This window comes from Heterodontus francisci, chromosome 29, assembly GCF_036365525.1.
Source record: "Heterodontus francisci isolate sHetFra1 chromosome 29, sHetFra1.hap1, whole genome shotgun sequence".
Lineage (NCBI taxonomy): Eukaryota > Metazoa > Chordata > Chondrichthyes > Heterodontiformes > Heterodontidae > Heterodontus > Heterodontus francisci.
In genome coordinates, this window is record NC_090399.1 from 3163153 (window position 1) to 3182983 (window position 19831).

Sequence of the window (19831 nt, forward strand, 5' to 3'; positions counted from 1 at the left end):
TCAATCCCTCTCAAGACGGTTGACCCTTAACTGCCCTCTGGAATTGTCGAATAAGCCAATCAGTTGAAAAGGACAATTAGGAATGGGCAACAAATGCTGGTCTTGCCAGTGACGCCCACATCCCATGAAAGAATTTAAAACATCTTTCTCTGTCCCTGTGCTGAAAATGTCTTCTTGACGTTTATGCCACTTTGTGTTTCCTGGTGAGCGGCTGCAATCATTAACACAATTCAGTTTATGGATCTGGATCTTACACCCTGTTTCACCAGAGAGTTTGTAATCGGCAGTGAGTTCAGTCTGGAGCAAAGTGCAATGCAATCTCCATCCCCACCCATCTCCGTCTCCTCCCTCCCTCCACTGCCAACTCTCCATGGACCTACACCCTCCCAGCCAGGGTTCAGTTCCTCCTTCGTGTCCTGTTTGTCCTTCATGCTGTTCCCAGTTTTTTCTTTCTGTGTAAAAGTCGATGGGACATGGACTAGTATATAATAATAATTCCCTTAGTCCTGGAGTGAACTTCATCGGGAAATCTCTGAACTGAATGTGTTCGGCAGAGCAGTAACATCCAATCTGAAACCGGTTTGAATCAGGAAGTGCTGAGTGTGAACATGGATTCAAAACTGAAGACACAGAGCTTGACCGAGGATTTAAATTGTTCTATTTGTCTTGATTTCTTCACCGATCCGGTTACACTGGAGTGTGGACACAACTTCTGCCGCTCCTGTATCACCCAGTGTTGGGAAAAGAAGGAGATAAACTCCTGCCCGGAATGTCGAGAGGAATTTCAGGAAAGAAACCTCAGGGCAAATCGAGCCAAAGCGAGTCTGGCCGAGAAAGCTCGAAAATTAAAGCTGAAGGAAAGTAAATTTCACTGTGAGGAACATCAGGAAGAACTGAAGCTGTTTTGTGAAACTGACAAGAAATTGATCTGTGTGACTTGTGGATATTCGCAGGAACACAGAGACCACCGCTTCCTGCCCTTTAAAGAAGCTGTTGAAATCTACAAGGTGAAAAGGAAAAACATTTTATAAACTGATAACTTTATCACATTTTCATGGTCTAACATTTTGATTCTGTGATTTTCTCTCCCAATCCCAGGATCAGCTGAAATCTTCCTTAGATTCTCTCACAGGGAAGAAATCGGTGGTTCGACAAACGGAACAGAAACAGAAACGGAAGATTTCTGAAGTTAGGGTAAGGTCTCCCTGTGCTGATTTTCTGGGATCTCGGTTAGTTTTGTTCCCTTTATCGCGGGACATTAATTCTGTTTCACATTTCATTCTGTAGGAACAGTCGAGCAGTCTGCAGACCCACATCACATCCCAGTTCACTAAAATGCACCAGATTCTCATGGAGAAAGAGCAGAGTTTACTCAGAGATCTCAGGGAAGAAGAGGAGAAGATTCTAGAAACAATGGAGAAAAATCTTCGAGATATTCAGGAGAATTTAAATTCGATTGAGGAGAAGCTTTCAAAGTTGCAGAAACAGATGGAGCAAAGAGACGAGCTGATATTTCTGAAGGTGAGGGAATATATTGTGGGTCAGTTCAGTGAAACTTCACACAGTCACAAATAACCGATGATAATTGTGAAATAAATGTAGCATTTACTGAATAAATACAAACAGAATTAAGCTGATTTTTTTTTCTATTCCGGGGGTTCTGCTGTTGTCATCAACTAACCGGCTCCCACACTGTCTGCAGAATCCCGGGAATACCGGAAACCACCCGGGAATGAGTTGTTGTGATCTTGATACTTGGTTTGTGATTATTTCCGTGTTGTACCAGTTTAATTTTCTGCTGGAACTCACATTGTAATCCAGTTACAGTTCCATGTTGTGAGTGTGTGGGTGTGTGTGGTACGGTGGGTGTGAGAGTCACTGTGTCTGTGAGGGACTGATGTTGAGTTCCAGTATCTGACACAAAGATCAGACTTAATATTATCATGGATCCGACAGCACAGAAGGAGACAATTCGGCCCATCCTGCCTGTGCTGGCTCATTGAAAGAGCTATCCAATTAATCCCAATCCTCCTGCTCTTTCCTCATCGTCCTGCAATAGTTCCCTTTGCAAATATATATCCAAATCCCTCTGGAAATTACTATGGAATCTGCTTCCTCCACCATGTCAGTCAGTGCATTCCAGATCATCACAAGTTATTGTAAAAAGAAAAGTCCCTATCTTTTTTGTCAATTATCTTGAAGATTTGTGTATGTAATCCCCCAGGTCATCCAGTCATTGAGTCATACTGCATAGAAACAGGCCCTTCGGCCCACCGCGTCCATGCCGACCATAATGCCTATCTATACTAATCCTACCTGCCTGCATTAATTCCATATCCCTCTATGCCTTGCTCATTCAAGTACCTGTCCAGATGCTTCTTAAATGTCGTTACTGTTCCTGCCTCCACCACCTCCTCAGGCAGCTCATTCCAGATACCCACTATTCTTTGTGTGAAAAATTTACCCCTTTGATCCCCTTTAAACCTCCTCCCTCTCACCTTAAGTCTGTGCCCTCTAGTTTTAGTCACCCCTACCATGGAAAACAGACTCTGGCTATCTACCCTATCTATGCCTTTCATAATTTTTTATACCTCTATCATGTCCCCTCTCAGCCTCCTTCGCTCCAGGGAAAACAGACCCAGCCGATCCGATCTCTCTTTATAACTCAAGCCCTCCAAACCAGGCAACATCCTTGTGAATCTTTTCTGCACCCTCTCGAGCTTAATCACATATTTCCTGTAGTGCGGCGACCAGAACTGCACACAGTACTCCAAATGTGGCCTAACCAACGTTATTTACAACTGTAACATGACGTCCCAACTCTTGTACTCAATGCCTCGGCCGATGAAGGCAAGCATACCATACGCCGCCTTCACCACCCTGTCTCCCTGTGTTGCCACTTTCAGGGAACTATGTACTTGCACCCCAAGGTCTTTCTGCTCAACAACACTCCCCAGGGCCCTGCCATTCACTGTATATGTCCTACCCTGGTTTAACTTCCCAAAATGCATCACTTCACACTTGTCTGTGTTAAATTCCATTTGCCACTCCCTTGCCCACTTTCCCAGTCGATCGATATCCTTTTAGACAACCCTCTTCACTGTCCACGATACCACCAATTTTGGTGTCATCTGCAAACTTACTAATCATGCCCCCTACATTCACATCCAAGTCATTAGTATATATGACAGAGGGCCCAGCACCAATCCCTGTGGCACACCACTGGTCACCAGCCTCCGATCTGAAAAACAACCCTCCACTACCACCCTCTGCCTCCTATCACCAAGCTAATTTTGTATCCAATTGGCTAGCTCACCCTGGATCCCATGTGTTCGAACCTTCTGGACCAGCCTACCATACGGGACCTTGTCAAAGGCCTTGCTGAAGTGCATGTAGACAACGTCCATTGCCCTGCTCTCATCAATCCTCTTGGTCACCTCCTCGAAAAACTCAATCAAATTCGTGAGACATGATTTCCCACGCACAAAGCCATGCTGACTATCCCTAATCAGACTATGCCTTTCCAGATGCATATAAATCCTGTCTCTCAGAATCCCTTCCAATAACTTTCCCACCAATGATGTAAGGCTGATTGGCCTGTAGTTCCCTGGCTTATCCCTGCTGCCCTTCTTGAATAAAGGCACAACATTAGCTATCCTCCAGTCTTCCGGTACCTCAGCCGTGGCTAAGGATGATAAAAAAAATCTCTGCCAGGGCCCCAGCAATCTCCTCCCTTGCTTCCCATAGTATCCTAGGATACACCTGGTCAGGCCCTGGGGATTTATCCACATTAATGCGCTTCAGAACCTCCAACACCTCCTCCTTTGTAATGTTGATATGTTCCAGGATATCGCTTGAACTCACTAGCTTCCATGACCTTCTCCATGGTAAATACAGATGAGAAATATTCATTTAAGACCTCGCCCATTTCCCGTGGCTCCACACATGGATTGCCACACTGATCCTTAAGGGGACCTACTCTCTCCCTAGCTACCTTTCTACTCTTAATATACTTATAGAATCTTTTAGGATTTTCCTTTATCTTATCTGCCAGGGAAATCTCATGGCCCCTTTTTGCCTTCCTAATTTCCTTCTTAAGTGTAGTCCTACATCCCCTATACTCCGAGGGACTCGCTCAATCCCAGCTGCCTATACCTGACATATGCCTCCTTCTTTGTTCTGACCAGACCCTCAATATCCCTCGTCAACCAAGCTTCCCTAAACTTGCCAGCCTTGCCCTCCCATCGAACAGGAACACGCCGGCCCTGAACTCTTCCTATCTCACTTTTAAAAGCCTCCCACTTGCCATACGTCCCTTTACCTGTAAACAGCCTCTCCCATTCAACTTTTGAGAGTTTCTGTCTGATGCCATCAAAATTAGCCTTCCCCCAATTTCGGACTTCAATCTGAGGACCAGTTCTATCCTTTCCCATAACTATCTTGAAGCTAATAGAGTTAGATTAGATTAGAGATACAGCACTGAAACAGGCCCTTCGGCCCACCGAGTCTGTGCCGAACATCAACCACCCATTTATACTAATCCTACACTAATCCCATATTCCTACCAAACATCCCCACCAGTCCCTATATTTCCCTACCACCTACCTATACTAGTGACAATTTATAATGGCCAATTTACCTATCAACCTGCAAGTCTTTTGGCTTGTGGGAGGAAACCGGAGCACCCGGAGAAAACCCACGCAGACACAGGGAGAACTTGCAAACTCCACACAGACAGTACCCGGAATCGAACCCGGGTCCCTGGAGCTGTGAGGCTGCGGTGCTAACCACTGCGCCACTGTGCCGCCCTATGGTCACTCATCCCAAAGTGCTCCCCCACTGACACATCAACCACCTGCCCATCCTCATTTCCTAAGAGGAGGTCGAGTGTAGCCCCTTCTCTAGTAGGGCAATCCACATACTGCTTCAGAAAACTATCCTGGACACACTTAACAAATTCTTCCCCATCTGATCCCTTAACACTAAGGCAGTCCCAGTCAATATTAGGGAAGTTAAAATCACCTACTATGACAACCCGATAAGTCATACATCTATCTGTGATTTCCCTACATATATGCCCCTCTGACTATTGGGGGGCTATAGTATAATCCCATCAAAGTGATCACCCCTTTCTTATTTCTAAGTTCTACCCATATGGCCTCGCTGGACACTCCCCCCCCCCAGGATATCCTCTCTAAGTAGTGCCGTGATGTCCTCCCTAATCAATAGTGCAACTCCCCCTCCTCTCTTACCTCCACCACTGTCACGCCGGAAGCATTGGTACCCCGGAACATGGAGCTGCCATTCCTGCCCAACCCTCAACCACGTTTCAGTAATAGCTATAATATCACAATCCCATGTACCGATCCATGTTCTGAGTTCATCTGCCTTACCTGTAAGACTTCTTGCATTCTCTCTGTTCTCTATTCCTGCACCCCCTTTAAAATTGGACCATTTAGTTTATATTGCCTCTCCCCATTCTTCCTTCTAAAATGCACCATTTTCCAGTTCCATGTTAAATCTCACTGCCCTGTGTCTGCTCAGTTCACCAGCCTGTCTGTATCCTCCTGAAGTCTGTTACTATCATCCTCACTGTTTGTGATTTATTTATTTCAGGAGGAAGCTTGTCGGAAGAGAAGGTAGGATATGCTCTTTACTGAAACTTTGCACAGTTTGATAAAATAACTCAGGAAAGTGTTATTATGGATGTTAACGGATTTCTTTCTTAGTTTTGTCACAACATTAAAGGGTTGTTAGTCGGGCAACAATAACTCCGATTATGTCTCACACACGAGAGTTTTTTTAATAGTAATATTTATTACAGTGATTAAACAGTATTAGATTTTATATAACTGCTCGACAATATTGTATTCAATAACAAGATGCCATGAACATTAATACAACCTGCTTCCCAGGCCCGAGGTGATCACTTGCAGGCTGTCGGCTGCCAGCAAGGCTGTGATCTTCTGCCTGACCCTGAGAGAGCCACACGGCCCATGTTTCCAAGGAGTGGGTCATCCATGTGCCTGCATGGCTCCTGACCAACCCAAGAAAGCCAGACCTTTAAAGGAAGAGCAAGTTCTATTTTTATATTACAATACAACCTTACTCTGTGCCCACAACAACCACAAGAGCAACAACTTGTATTTATATAGCGCCTTTAACATAATACAATGTCCCAAGGCACTTCACAGGAGATTATAAATCAAAATTAGACACTGAGCCACATAAGGAGATATTAACACAGATGATGGAGGTTGGTTTTAGAGAGCATCTTAAAGGAGAAAAGAAAGGATGAGAGACGGAGATGTTTAGGGAGTGAATTCTAGAGCTTAGGGCCTCGGCATCTGAAGGCCCAGACACCAATGGTGGAGAGACTAAAATCAGGGATGTTTAAGATGCCAGAAGTCGAGGAGAGCAGGTGTCTCAGAGGGTTGTGAGGCTCACGTATTACATAGCTGGACATTAAGCTGCTGCCCAATTTTTAGATGTTTACACAGTTTCTAATAATTTCACCTTTATCTTTGTTCTCCAAGCTTTGTTTCTAATACAGCAAGTGCATTGTCTAAATGTTTATCTTCTCCTGTGGTATGTGATATCTGGGTAACTAATCTGTTAGGCTGTTACCTTTTTGTTTGACATGGGTGTTTCCATTCTCTGTTCTTGCATTTACAAGCTATCTTTTGCTCAGTTATAGAAACAAGATTAGCATTTCACTTTCTACCATATTTGCTCAAACATGAAAACTGCTGAACAATAGGAATGTTGGGATAGTTTGAGCATTTAAATAATTTCTGAAATATTCTAACAGAGACTAATTTATAACATCATCTGTTTAATACTTACAGGATTAGTGATCAGCATCACAAACTTTCAGTAGCAGATGGTGGCCTGTCAATCGGAAAGTTCAACGGTCCTTTACAGTACACAACGTGGAGAGAAATGATAGACGTCATTAATCCTGGTAAGACTTTCATATTAATTTTCCTGATTATAAATCCAGATGTGAAGGGACTAAAGAGTCTCCACATCTCCAGATTAAATATTCACATTGTCAGTTGTTAATCCCAGAGACCCTCTCCATTCTCATATTTTGCTTTCTGTGGATACCTCTGGGTAAGTGACTGAAGCCATCAGCACTGTGTGTTAAAGCAGTAAAGTGATCTGTATAACCAGAGGAATAGAGCACGAATCTCAGGATGTGAGACTGAATTTCTAGAGGAGATTGGTCTGTCCCTGTCTGGAGTTCTGGGTAACATTTTTATCAATGTATTGTCAGGACGACAGGCAGGTATTGGAGAGCATGTGTTCAAAGGCAGCTAATCTGTTAGGTGGAATGAGACACCTTAGTCAAGAGGAGTGGCTGCAGAAATTCTGCACTGGATAAGGGAGGGCTTGTGGTGATCTTATTGAAGTATTCAAGATTCAAAACAGTACAGAGAAGATAAACATCCATAGGTTTAATACAGTCACAGAGTCTACAACAAAGTAGGGATAGCCTCAAACAGAGAAAAGAGAGGGTGAAAGGACAGTTTAGATTTAAGGAGGTTGAGTTTTTGAGTGACCCCATGGATCAGGCAGGCGTTGAGCCAGTGAGCCCACTGCTCACTCTATGATATTGGTCAGAGGTCCAATCCAGCACAATCAAGCTTCAGCACAATATTGATGGCGTGTTGTCCACAGATATGTAACTTGGGAAGGTGCTCAGTGGTCCTTGAGGATGGAGACAGGAATTCCACCAACCACTCTGTTGAGGAGGAGGGGGCATGAATACACAGTAGGGGGTGAGAGGAAAAGCAAAGGACCAGCGAGCAGCAGTAAGAACAATTCACACAGCTCCTGGTCGCAGAGTAATTGTTCCAAAACAGAAAGAAAACTTGCTTTACAATGGTACCTTTCACAACCAATGAAGTACTTTTGAGAAATAATCACTGTTGTAATGTAGGAAATTCGAGAAACAATTTATGAACAGCAAGGTCACCCAAACAACATTGTGATAATGACAAAGTCATCTGTTTTGGTGATGTTGATTGTGGGATTAATATTGGGAAGGTCATCGAGAGAACTAACTCCTTGAATCATTTCCGATGGGGTTTCCAGTGGTCCCTTTATGACCAGTGGTTCGGCCATTCTGCAGATTGTTCCACTGGGTGGGACTTGCACAACTAGTGCATCATCCAAAGGAAGACCAAGATTGCATTGAGTCCCCATGGACATAAAAGGTCTCCGGTTTGCAGATAGTAATGAGGCTTCCCCCATGTTTTGTGTGAGAACTCTTGATAACTATTTCACAGCTGCTACATCATTACCAGTGGGCATTGGTGGAACTAGGTAGTGAGTACTGTGTGTGACTTTAGTCTCATTACTGCTCCATTTATGGTGTAAATCTGAGTGATAGTGAGATGTAAATTACTCCCAACTACTTTATGTGGAGGATATGGAAAGTAAAGCAGGTCTATTTGGCTGAGGTTGTCAACAACTTCAAGAGAGAGTTTGATAAACAGCTCACAAAAATTCTAAACCCAAATCTGATTGAGCTGCCTGGGCTTGGAGAGTGTGATTGTGAGGGATGAGGAGAGGGGAGGTCAAATTTGAACATCCCTGCTCCACTGGGCATCCTTTTTCTTCATTCATTGATATGAGCGTCACTGGCAGGGAGCCAACATACATCACCCATCATTAATTGCCCTTGAGAAGGTGGTGGTGAACTGAATTCTAGACCAGCTCCAGTTCATACATTGTAGGTACATCCACAGTGTTGTTAGGGAGAGAATTCCAGGATTTTGATCCAGTGATCGTGAGGAATCAGTGATATATTTCGAAGTCAGAATCGTGTGTGGCTTGGAGTGGAACTTGCAGGTGGTGGTGTTCCGATGTGTCTGCTGCTCTTGTCCTTCTAGCTGATAGAGGTTATGGGTTTGGAAGGTGCTGTTGAAGGATCCTTGGTGAGTTGCTGCAGTGCACCTTGTAGATGGACATATTGTATGCTGGTGCGCCAGTGATGGAGGGAGTGAATGTTTAAGCTGCTGTATGGGGTGTCGATCAAGAGAGATGCTTTGTCTTGGATTGTGTTGAGTTTCTTGAATGTTATTGGAGCTTCACTCATCCAGGCAAGTGGAGAGTTTGCTACTTCAGCACTGACTTCTGCCTTGTGATGTTGGACAGGCTTTGGGGAGTCAAGAGGTGAGTTACTTGCCACAGAATTCCCAACCTGTGACATGCTCTTGTAGCAACAGTATATATATGAATGGTCATGTCCAGTTCCTGGTCAGTGAGAACCCCCGGGATGCTGATTGTGGGGATTCAGCAATGGTAATGTAGTTGTAAATAGAATGCAGTGCTTCAATATCTGAGGAGTTGTGAATGGTACTGGACCATCCGCCATCATCAACGAACATCACCACATGTGACCATATGATGGAGGGAAAGTCTTTGATGAAGCAGCTGAAGATGGTTGGGCCTAGGACACTAGGACTGAGGAACTCCTGCAGTGATGTCTTGGGACTGAGATGATTGGCCTCCAACAACCACAGCCAACATTTTTGTGCTAGGTATGTCTCCAACCAGTGAACAGTTTCCATCCTGATTTTTATTGATGTTGATTTTATTCGGGTTCATTAATGCTGCACTTGGTCAAATGCTGCCTTGATGTCAAGGGCAATAACTCTCACCTCACCTCTGGAATTCAGCACTTTTGTCCAGCTTTGGACCAAGGCAGCAATGTGGTCTGGAACTGAGTGGCCCTGGTGGAACCCAAACTGAGCATCGATGAGCAGATTATTGCTGAGTGTCACTTTCTAGCACTATCGATTACCCTTCCATCACTTTGCTGATGATTGAGAGTACACTGCTGGGTAATTTAGATTTAGATTAGATTAGATTAGAGATACAGCACTGAAACAGGCCCTTCGGCCCACCGATTGCATTTGTGAACAGGACATATTTGGAGAATTTTACAGTGTGTAGCTGTACTGGAACAGATGGGCTTGGGCCGAGGCTAGTTCTGGAGCACCAGTACTCAGTAATAGTGCGGGGATATTGTCAGGGCCTATAGGCTTTGCTGTATCCAGTGTCGTCAGCCAATTCTTGTTATCAGGTGGAGTGAGTCAAATTGGCTGAAGACTGGCATCTGTGATGCTGGAGACCTCACAAGGAGGCTGAGATGGATCATCCATTCGGCAGTTCCAGCTAAATATGGTTGCAAATGCTTCAGCCTTGTCTTTTGCACTAACGTGCTGGGCTCCCCCATCATTGAGTATGGGAGTGTTCATGGAGACTCCTCTTCCAGTTATTTGTCCACTATCATTCAAAACTGGATGTGACAGGACTGTAGATCTGTAGACTCAAAGTTACAATCAGATCATCCATGATCATATTGAATGGCAGAGCAAACTCGAGGGACTAAATGGCCTACTCCTGCTCTTAATTCGTATGTTCATACAATCCATTGGTAGGTGGATCGATTAGTTCTATCTATAGTATGCGGCTTCCACTTAAAGGCCTGCTCGGGTACAAAATTAAAACCCGACCATGGCTAAACTGAACTGGACTGGAGCCCGAGTCCTTTAATTTTTTTTAATGCCTGACCCGACCCGAATATCGCTAAAATGTAATAATGCATTTATTTATAAATCATGGAGCCAGTACAGTTCAGCCTGACCCAACCCGAGCCTGAATGCTGGACGCAGAATATAGACTCGACCCCACCCAAACCCAACACATGCAGTCGGGTGTAGTCAGGATCGGGTTGGGTTGCCAGGCTTCACTTCCAAAGTTCATCACACATAGTCCTGTGTTGTAGCCTCACCAGGTTGGCACCCCCATTTTATGTATGCTTGGTGCTGCTCTCCGACACGACTCATGGAACGAGGGTTGCTTCCCTGGTTTGAAGGTAATGTTAGAGTGATTGGATATGCTGGGCCATAAGATTTTTTTAACTGGATTTTTTATGGGATTTGGCATCACTGGCTAGGCCAGCATTTATTGCCTATCCCGAATTGCCCTAGAGAAGGTGGTGGTGAGCTGCCTTCTTGAACTGCTGCAGTCCATGTGGGGTAGGTACACCTACAGTGCTGTTTGGAAGGCAGTTCAAGGATATTGACCCCGCAACAGTGAAGGAACAGCGGTATAGTTCCAAGTCAGAATGGTGTGTGGCTTAGAGGGGAATTTGCAATTGGAGGGGTTCCCATGTATCTGCTGCCCTTGTTCGTCGAGTGATAGAGATCACGGGTTTGGAAGGTGCTGTCGAAGAAGCTTTGCTAAGATGCTGAAGTGCATCTTGTAAATGCCACACACTGCTGCCACTGTGCGGCAGTGGTGAAGGGAGTGAATGTTGTGGATGGAGGTGCCGATTAAGCAGGCTGAATGGTGTCAAGCTTCTTGGATGTTGTTGGAGCTGCACCCATCCAGGCAAGTGAGACTATTCCATGACACACCTGACAGGCTTTGGGCAGTCAGGAAGTGGGTTACTCACCACAGGATTCTTCGCCTCTGATCTGCTCGTGTAGCCACGGTATTTATATGGCGACTCCAATTCAATTTCTGGTCAATGGTATCCCCGCGGATGTTGATAGTGAGGATTCCGCGATGATAATGCCATTGAATGTTGAGGGGCGATCGTTGGATTGTCTCTTGTTGGTGATGCTCATTGCATGGCACTTGTTTGGCGAGAATGTAACTTGCCACTTATCAGCCCAAGCCTGAATGTTGTCCAGGTCTTGCTGCATTTGGACTTGGACTGCTTCAGTATTTGCAGAGTCGTGAATGTGCTGAACATTGTGCAATCATCAGTGAACATCCCCACTTCTGACCGTGTGATTGGAGGAAGGTCATTGATGAAGCAGCTGTTGATGGTTGGGCCTCTGACACTACCCCGAGGAACTCCTGCAATGATATCCTGGGTCTGAGATGATTGACCTCCAACAATCATCTTCCTTTATGCTAGGTATGACTCCAACCAGCAGACAGTTTTCCACCGATTCCCATTGACTCCAGTTTTGCTCGGGATCCTTGATGCCATACTCGGTCAAATGCTTCCTTGATGTCAAGGGCAGTCACTCTCATGTCAGATTGTGGTTGAATACAATTCTGCTGCTGCCTCATGGATACCCAGTTTTGAGTTTAGGTCTCTTCTGAATCTATTCCATTCAGCATGCTGGCAATGCTACGCAACATGATGGAGGGTGTCCTCAGTATGAAGATATGACTTCATCTGCTCAAGGAGTGTGCGGTGGTCACTCCTGCCAATACTGTCATGGATAGATGCATCTGAATCAGGGAGATTATGAGGATGATGTCAAGTAGGTTTTACCTCTTGTTTGTGTTCTCACCACCTGCTGTGTGCTCAGTCTAAGTCCTGGCAGCTAGGTCCTTCAGGGATCGGCCAGCTCGTTCAGTAGTGGTGCCGTGAAGCCACTGTTTGTGATGGACATTGAAGTCCCCCAGCCAGAATATATTCTGTGCTTTTGCTACCCTCAGAGCTTCGTCCAAATAGTGTTCAACATGGAGGAGCACTGGTTCACCAGCTGAGGGAGGGCAGTATGTGGTAATCAGCAGGAGGTTCCTTGCCCATATTTGACCTGATGCCATCAGACTTCATGGGATCTGGAGTCAATGTTGATGACTCTCAGGGCCACTCCTTCCCGACTGTATACCACTGTGTCACCAACACTGGTGGGTCTGTCCTATGAGTGGGACAAGGCACACACAGGGATGGTGATGGAATAGTCTGGGACATTGGCTGTAAGATATGATTTGGTGAATATGACTATGTCCGGCTGTTGCTTGACTAGTCTGTGGGACAGCTCTCCCAAATTTGGCACAAGACCCCAGATGTTAGTGAGGAGGTCTTTGCAAGTTCGACTGGGCAGGGTGTGCCTTTGTCATTTCTGCTGCCTAGGTTGATGCAGTGATCCAACTGGTTTTATTATCATTCAATTGTTCTGTAACAGTTTGGTACAACTGAGTGGTTTACTAGATCATTTTAGAGGGCAGTTAAGAGTCAAACATATTGCTATGGATCTGAAATCACATGCAGGCCAGACCAGGTAAGGATGGCAGATTTCCTTCCTTGAAAAAAGTTGTCCACCCAACTGCTCTTCGGGTCTTCTGTGCCATCTCACATTGTAAATGGTTCCCTCTCCTCACGTCCTATCCAACTTCTTTTCAGATCCACTGTCATAAACCCCAACTCAAAAACCCTCACTCTCAATCCCTCTGTTCTTGCACTTGTTCTCCAACTTTACTTTCTTCTACAAAGTCCTTCAACATGTGGTCACTTCTGAAATCCATGTCCATTTTCCCTCAACCTGCATGTTTGTACCACATCAAACAGATTTCCATCCCTGTCATAGCCCCAAAGTGGCCCTAATAAAGGTCACATATGACAAGCTCTATGACAGTGAGTATAGTGCATTATCCCTCCTCATATTCCTGGACCTCTCTGCACCCATTCACATGGTCAACACACCATTCTCCTCCAATATCTGTCCTCAATTGTCTTACTCAATTGGACTATCTTTACTTGGTTCCACATTTGTCTATTTGATTGTAGCCAGACTAACTTGAGCAATGGTTTCGCTTCCTGCCCCCACACTCTATCCCAGGAGTCTCCTAATTATTTATTCTTGGTCTTCTCTTCCTGATCTACATGCTGCCACTTGGTAACCTCATCCACAGAAAGAGGGTCAATTTGCAGATGTACACCACTGACACCCAGCTCTACCTCTCCATGACCTCTGTCGACCCTTCCACTGCCAGTTTATCAGGAAGCCAGTTATGGGGGAGTCCGATTTCTTCCAGCTAAACATCGGGAAGATTTAAGACATTCGTTTTGTAAATTGCAAACAACTCTGCTCCATTGTCACCAACTCCATCCCCTCCTTGTCCACCGTCTCAGTGTGAACCAGACCCTTGCTGTCCTATTCAGTCTGGAATTGTACTGCTGATTGTGATCAATCTAAGAGTGTTTGGGACATTGTCTCGACTACATGGTGTAGAAATAGTCATTTGGTAGTACAGACTTCAGTATTGCTGAAAATAGAGACATGTTGTCTCGCTGTATTTCACGCAAACTCATCAACGGGCCTCAGGCAGTCGTTTTTGGCCCTGAAAAGTACCTAGTCTGCCTCAAATTACCCTGGAAGGATAATGTATCCCAAAAATCTGAGCAACAGGTGTAGCTAGCTGTTTCACACTGCAACTTTGTATTAGCAACACGTGTGGTGTTCGCCATGAACAGAATGCCGTATGAGAAGAGAGTGCTGATTGGTTGACAAGTGAACTCTGATTGGTAGAGGCATTGCCATAGAGAATGCACCAGTCAAACCAAAAGGCGTCCTGCACATCACAATAATGAGTAATGTGATATATGAATTTCAGTGCCAGTGTGATGCTAGGTATATAGGCCGTATGTCCCAAAAACTGGTGCATTGTATCAAACACAAAGTCCCTTCTGCTGTTCCCAACAGACAACGTACAAGCCGTACCCATCCAGCCTGAGTTTGCAAAACTCAAAACACAGTGTCCAACATTAGATGTGATTCTGCACTTGGACAACATTTGCTAAATAATTGTCAGTGTGCTAAGAATTACGCTGACAACCAATTTAAGATTGTCAGTAGGAATCGCAATGTGGTGCATTTGCGCATAATGGAAGCTACATATATTAATACAGAGGGCCCCGTTCTTTGTAGACAGAAAGAACATGTACAGACACTTGTTTTAGTTAAACAAAATAAGTGACTGTGATTCGCTGGTTTATTCCTCAAGGCAATGCCTTGACCAATCAGAGTCAAGCTGAATTAATTAAATTTCAAAGAAAGCTTGGCAGTTAACTGTCAATCACCATAAACTGGTGCATTCTTCATGGCAACGCCTCTACCAATCAGAGTTCACTTGCTAACCAATCAGCATTCGCTTCTCATGCAGTATAAAGTTGTTGTTTTCCCTAACATTGGTATTTTTGCGGATTGTCCTGAGGAGTGCAAGCATAAAAACTTCGACAACATGTCTCTATTTTCAGCAATACATGCTGCTTCCTGTCTTTCCCAATTCATCTGCTGAGGTTTTTAATTTAGTTTCCCTCAGTTGATTTTTTCGATCTCTCTTCCTTTCTGCAGCAGTTCCCCCTCCCACCACCATCTTTATTTTCTTTTTACCCTTTTTCTTTCCATTCCTCCTTTTCTCCAACAGTTGGTACTTTCCTCCTCTCCCCACATGAACAGCGCTGATTAGTGATGTATGACTCATGCCTCCAGAGAGCAGTAGAATTAGTCTGGGTGGTAACACATATGGGAAAATCAGATGGTAAATCAGTTTGCCATTTTACATTACGGCCAATAGTGATTTCCACTGAAGTTAATGGAAACAAATATTGAGCGGGGTGTGTTGAGCTGTTACTTCAGTATTGTCTGTATCGCACAACCACCCAGGACGAATTTCAACCCCTGTGTCTCCAAGTCACATTAGAGATTCTGCTACTGATTCCTGGGCACTTTCTGGGTTAGGAAATTAGACAGAGAAACTGCTCCTCATTGTGCCAAGGTAGAGGTATAAAAAGGACCAATTTCAGGCTGCAGTGTCTGGCACCAACGAACATTTCAAATAGGCCTCAGGTGAAGTGTTTTGTGTAATTCTGGACACCACACTTTAGGAACGATGTCAAGTCATTGGAGAGGATACTGAGGAGATTTTCCAGGATAACAGCACGTATGAGGGTTTTCAGTTATGTGGAGAGGTTGGAGAAGCTGGGATTGTTCTCATTAGAGCATAGAGGATTAAAGGGAGATTTAATGGAGGTAGTTAAATTATGGGGGTTTCATGGAGTTGATCAGGAGAATATGTTTACTCTGGCAAGTGTGTTTGTAATTGGAGGCCATTGATTTAAATAATTGGCAAAAGAACTAGAGGGAAAATAAGGAAAAAATGTTTCTCTCAGACTGTTGTTATGATCTGGAATGCACTGTCTGAAAATGTGGTGAAAACAGATTCCACAGGAACTTTCAAAAGAGAATTGAACATGTTCTCCAAGTGGATTAATTTACAGGATTCTGTGCAAAAAAGTCTGCACTGAGAGCTGCTGAGTCTGGTAAGTCTGGTGAGAAGGAGTTTTAACAGTTAATTTCTATCGAAAGTTTAGTTTTTCCTTCCATTTAGCAGCTAACTAAAAATTATTATTTTTTAATTCATTCATGGAATTTGGGCGTCGCTGGCTGGGCCAGCATTTATTGCCCATCCCTAATTGCCCTTGAGAAGGTGGTGGTGAGCTGCCTTCTTGAACCACTGCAGTCCATGTGGGGTAGGTATACCCACAGTGCTGTTAGGAAGGGAGTTCCAGGATTTTGACCCAGCGACAGTGAAGGAACGGTGATATAGTTCCAAGTCAGGATGGTGTGTGACTTGGAGGGGAACTTGCAGGTGGTGGTGTTCCCATGCATTTGCTGCCCTTGTCCTTCTAGTTGGTAGAGGTGGCGGGTTTGGAAGGTGCTGTCCACTCCTTAAGTTAAGAGATGTTCAGTTTTATTCCAGCCTTAAAACAGGGGTATACAAGCTCTCTGGGAGCAGCTGCAGCTAGTTACTTGGGAGCTGTCTTAAACTGGTTTTCAGAAGCTTGAATCAGTTGTTTTTCAGAAATTATAAAAGCAGGGCTTCCTCAGTGGTGCTTCGTCTACACTGAGTGCTGCTTTGAGTGCACAGAGTGTATAGCGGGAGTGTGGTGAGTGAGGGAGGGAGTTCGGTGAGGGAGGGGCTCCTTGCTTTCTTTTTCTTTTTTTCAGCCTCCAGTAGCTGACTGTTTCTTTAGTACAGGGGAAGAAGCTGATTGGTTAGTAACTGGTAACTTATTCTACTTATTCTAATTGTAAGAAATAGTTTTTAATGTTACGGTATGACTGGTCAGCTCACCAATTGGAATGTACATCTTGTGATATGTGGGAAGTCACGGACGCACCACATGTCCTAGATGAACACATCTGCAGGAAGTGCCACTGGCTGCAGAAGTCTGAGCTCCAGGTATCAGAACCCAAGCAGCGGCTGGAGTCACTTTTCTACATCTACAAGGCGGAGGACTACGTGGAGAGTATGTTCGGGGAGGTGGTCACACTGCAGGTTAGGAGCATGCAGGCAGAGAGAGAATAGGTGACCACCAGGCAGTCTAAGAGAACCAGGCAGTGCAGGAGTTCCCTGATTCTATCTTGTTTGCTTATCAGTTTTCCATTTTGGATATTGGTGAGGGCGATGGTTCCTCAGGGGACAGCAGTCAGAGCCAAGTCCGTGGCACCGCGGGTGGTTCAGCTGCACAGGAGGGGAGGAAGAAAAGTGTAAGAGTAATATTGATAGTGGATTCGATAGTTAGGGGATCAGACAGGCATTTCGGCAGCAGTAAACATGACCCAAGGATGGTGTAGGATTACTCCCAGTGTCATGTGCTCGTGAGCACAGGAACTGGAGAATTGATCACTTGAATATGTGGCTGGAGAATTGGTGTAGGAGAGAGGGCATCAGATTTCTGAGGTATTGGGACTGGTTTTGAGGCAGGTAGGACCTGTAAAAAACAGAGATTTGCTAGTGCTGTTGGGGAGGGTTTAAATGAGCTCTTCAGGGGGATGGGAACCTGAGGGGTAGCTCAACTTGGAAGGAAGTAAAGCTGGTAACAGCAGGTAGAAAAGTAGCAAGCGACATTAGAAGCCAGGTGAAGCAAAGGTGAGCATCAACTAGGCTTAGAATGCAGAATAACGTCATGAAGACAAGGTTAAGGGTACTCTATCTCTATGCACACAGCATTCACAACAAGGTAGATAATTGAACGGCACAAATAGAGGTAAATGGGTATGATCTAATTGCTATTACGGAAACGTGGCTACAGGATGACCAAAACTGGGAACTGAATAGTCAAGGATATTCGACATTTAGGAAGACAGACAAAAAGCAAAATGAGCTGGTGTTGCACCTTTACTAAGAGATGGGATCAGTACATTCAAAAGGCAGGATCATATATTGGAAGAACAAAACATGGAGTCTATTTGGGTGGAGCTAAGAAACAGCAAGGGGCAGGAAACATTGGTAGGAGTTGCTTATAGGCCACTATAGGTAGTGTGGGGCATGGTATTAATCAGGAGATTAGAGAAGCATGTAGCATGAGTAATACAGTAATCATGTGACTTCAATCTGCATATAGACTGGTTAAACCTAATGAGCACTAATGCTGTGGAGGATGAGTTTCTGGCATGTGTTGGGAATGGTTTTCTAGAGCAGTATGTTGAGGGACCAACGGGAGAACAGGCGATTTTAGATCCAGTATTATGTAATGAGGAAGGGTTAATTTACAATCTTGTTGTCAACCGATGTTTAGCGCTGAATGACCATAATATGAGAAAATTTGGCATTATATTTGAAAGTGTGGTTGTTCAATCTGAAGCCAGGGTGTTAATTTTGAACAAAGGAAATTATGAAAGTATGAGGGGTAACTTGGCTGAGGTGGATTGGGAAAATACATTAAAAGGTATGACAGTACATAGGCAATGGAAAGTCTTTAATAAATTATTACATATTTTTCAGCAACTATACATTCCTTCAAGGTGCAAACACCCCAAAATAAAAGTCAGTCAACAGTGGCTAACAAAACAAGTTAAGGATTGTATAAGATGAAAAGAAAAGGCCTACTAAGTTAGCAGAATTAGTACTAAACCTGAGGTTTGGGAGGGTTTTAGAGTGCAGCAAAGGAAGACCAAGAAACTGATAAAGAAAGGGAGAATAAAATATGAATGTAAACTAGCAAAGAACATAAAAACAGACTGTAAGAGCTTCTATAGGTACGGAAAAAGGAAAAGTTTGTCTAAGACAAATGTGGGTCCATTATAGGCAGAGCCAGGACAATTTATAATGGGGAATAGAGAAATGGCAGAGAAGCTAAACGATCACTTTTTATCTGTTTTCACTGAGGAAGATCCAAGAAATCACCCAGAATTAGATATCCAGAGGAATTGAAGGAAATTAGTATTTGAGTATTGCTGAAAACAGAGACATTTTGTCAAAGCTTTTTGTCTTGCACTCATCAGGACAATTCGGAAGAATACCAATGTAAGGGAAAGCAGCAATTTTTTAGATTCATTCCTGGGATGTGGGCATCGCTGGCTGGGCCAGCATTTATTACCCATTCCTAATTGCCACTGAGAAGGTGGTGGTGAGCTGCGTTCTTGAACCACTGCAGTCTAAGTGGGGTAGGTACACCTAGTGCTGTTAGGATGGTGTGTGGCTTGGAGGGGAACTTGCAGGTGGTGGTGTTCCCATGTATTTGCTGCCCTTGTCCTTCTAGTGGTAGGGGTAGCGGGGTTGGAAGGTACTGTCTAATGAGCCTTGGTGCATTGCTGCAGTGCATCTTGTAGATAGTACACACTGCTGGAACAGTGCATTGGTGGTGGAGGGAGTGAATGTTTGTAGATGGGGTGCCAATCAAGTGGGCTGCTTTGTCTTGGATGGTGTCGAGCTTCTTGAGTGTTGTTGGAGCTGCACCCATCCAGGCATGTGCAGAGTATTCCATCACACTCCTGACTTCTGCCTTGTAGATGGTGGACAGGCTTTGGAGAGTCAGGAGGTGAGTTACTCGCCACAGGATTCCTAGCCTCTGATTTGCTCTTGTAGACACGTTATTTATATGGCTACTCCAGTTGAGTTTCTGGTCAATGGTAACCCCCAGGATGTTGCTGGTGTGGGATTCAGCAAACGTAATCCCATTGAACGTCAAGGGGAAATGGTTAGATTCTCTCTTGTTGAAGATGGTCATTACCTGGCACTTGTGTGGCAGGAATGTTACTTGCCACTTTTCAGCTCAAGC

General features: G+C 44.5%; 1 protein-coding gene across 1 annotated transcript in view; it reads left to right on the forward strand.

Moving 5' to 3' along the window:
* Positions 1–608: 608 nt before the first annotated feature.
* LOC137346066 (zinc-binding protein A33-like) overlaps positions 609–19831 on the forward strand; it is a 29502-nt gene continuing 10279 nt past the window's right edge. The window contains exons 1-5 of the mRNA XM_068009350.1: positions 609–1007; positions 1099–1194; positions 1288–1521; positions 5617–5639; positions 6849–6964. Coding sequence (XP_067865451.1) covers positions 609–1007; positions 1099–1194; positions 1288–1521; positions 5617–5639; positions 6849–6964 — 868 coding nt within the window. The remainder of the gene's footprint in view (positions 1008–1098; positions 1195–1287; positions 1522–5616; positions 5640–6848; positions 6965–19831) is intronic.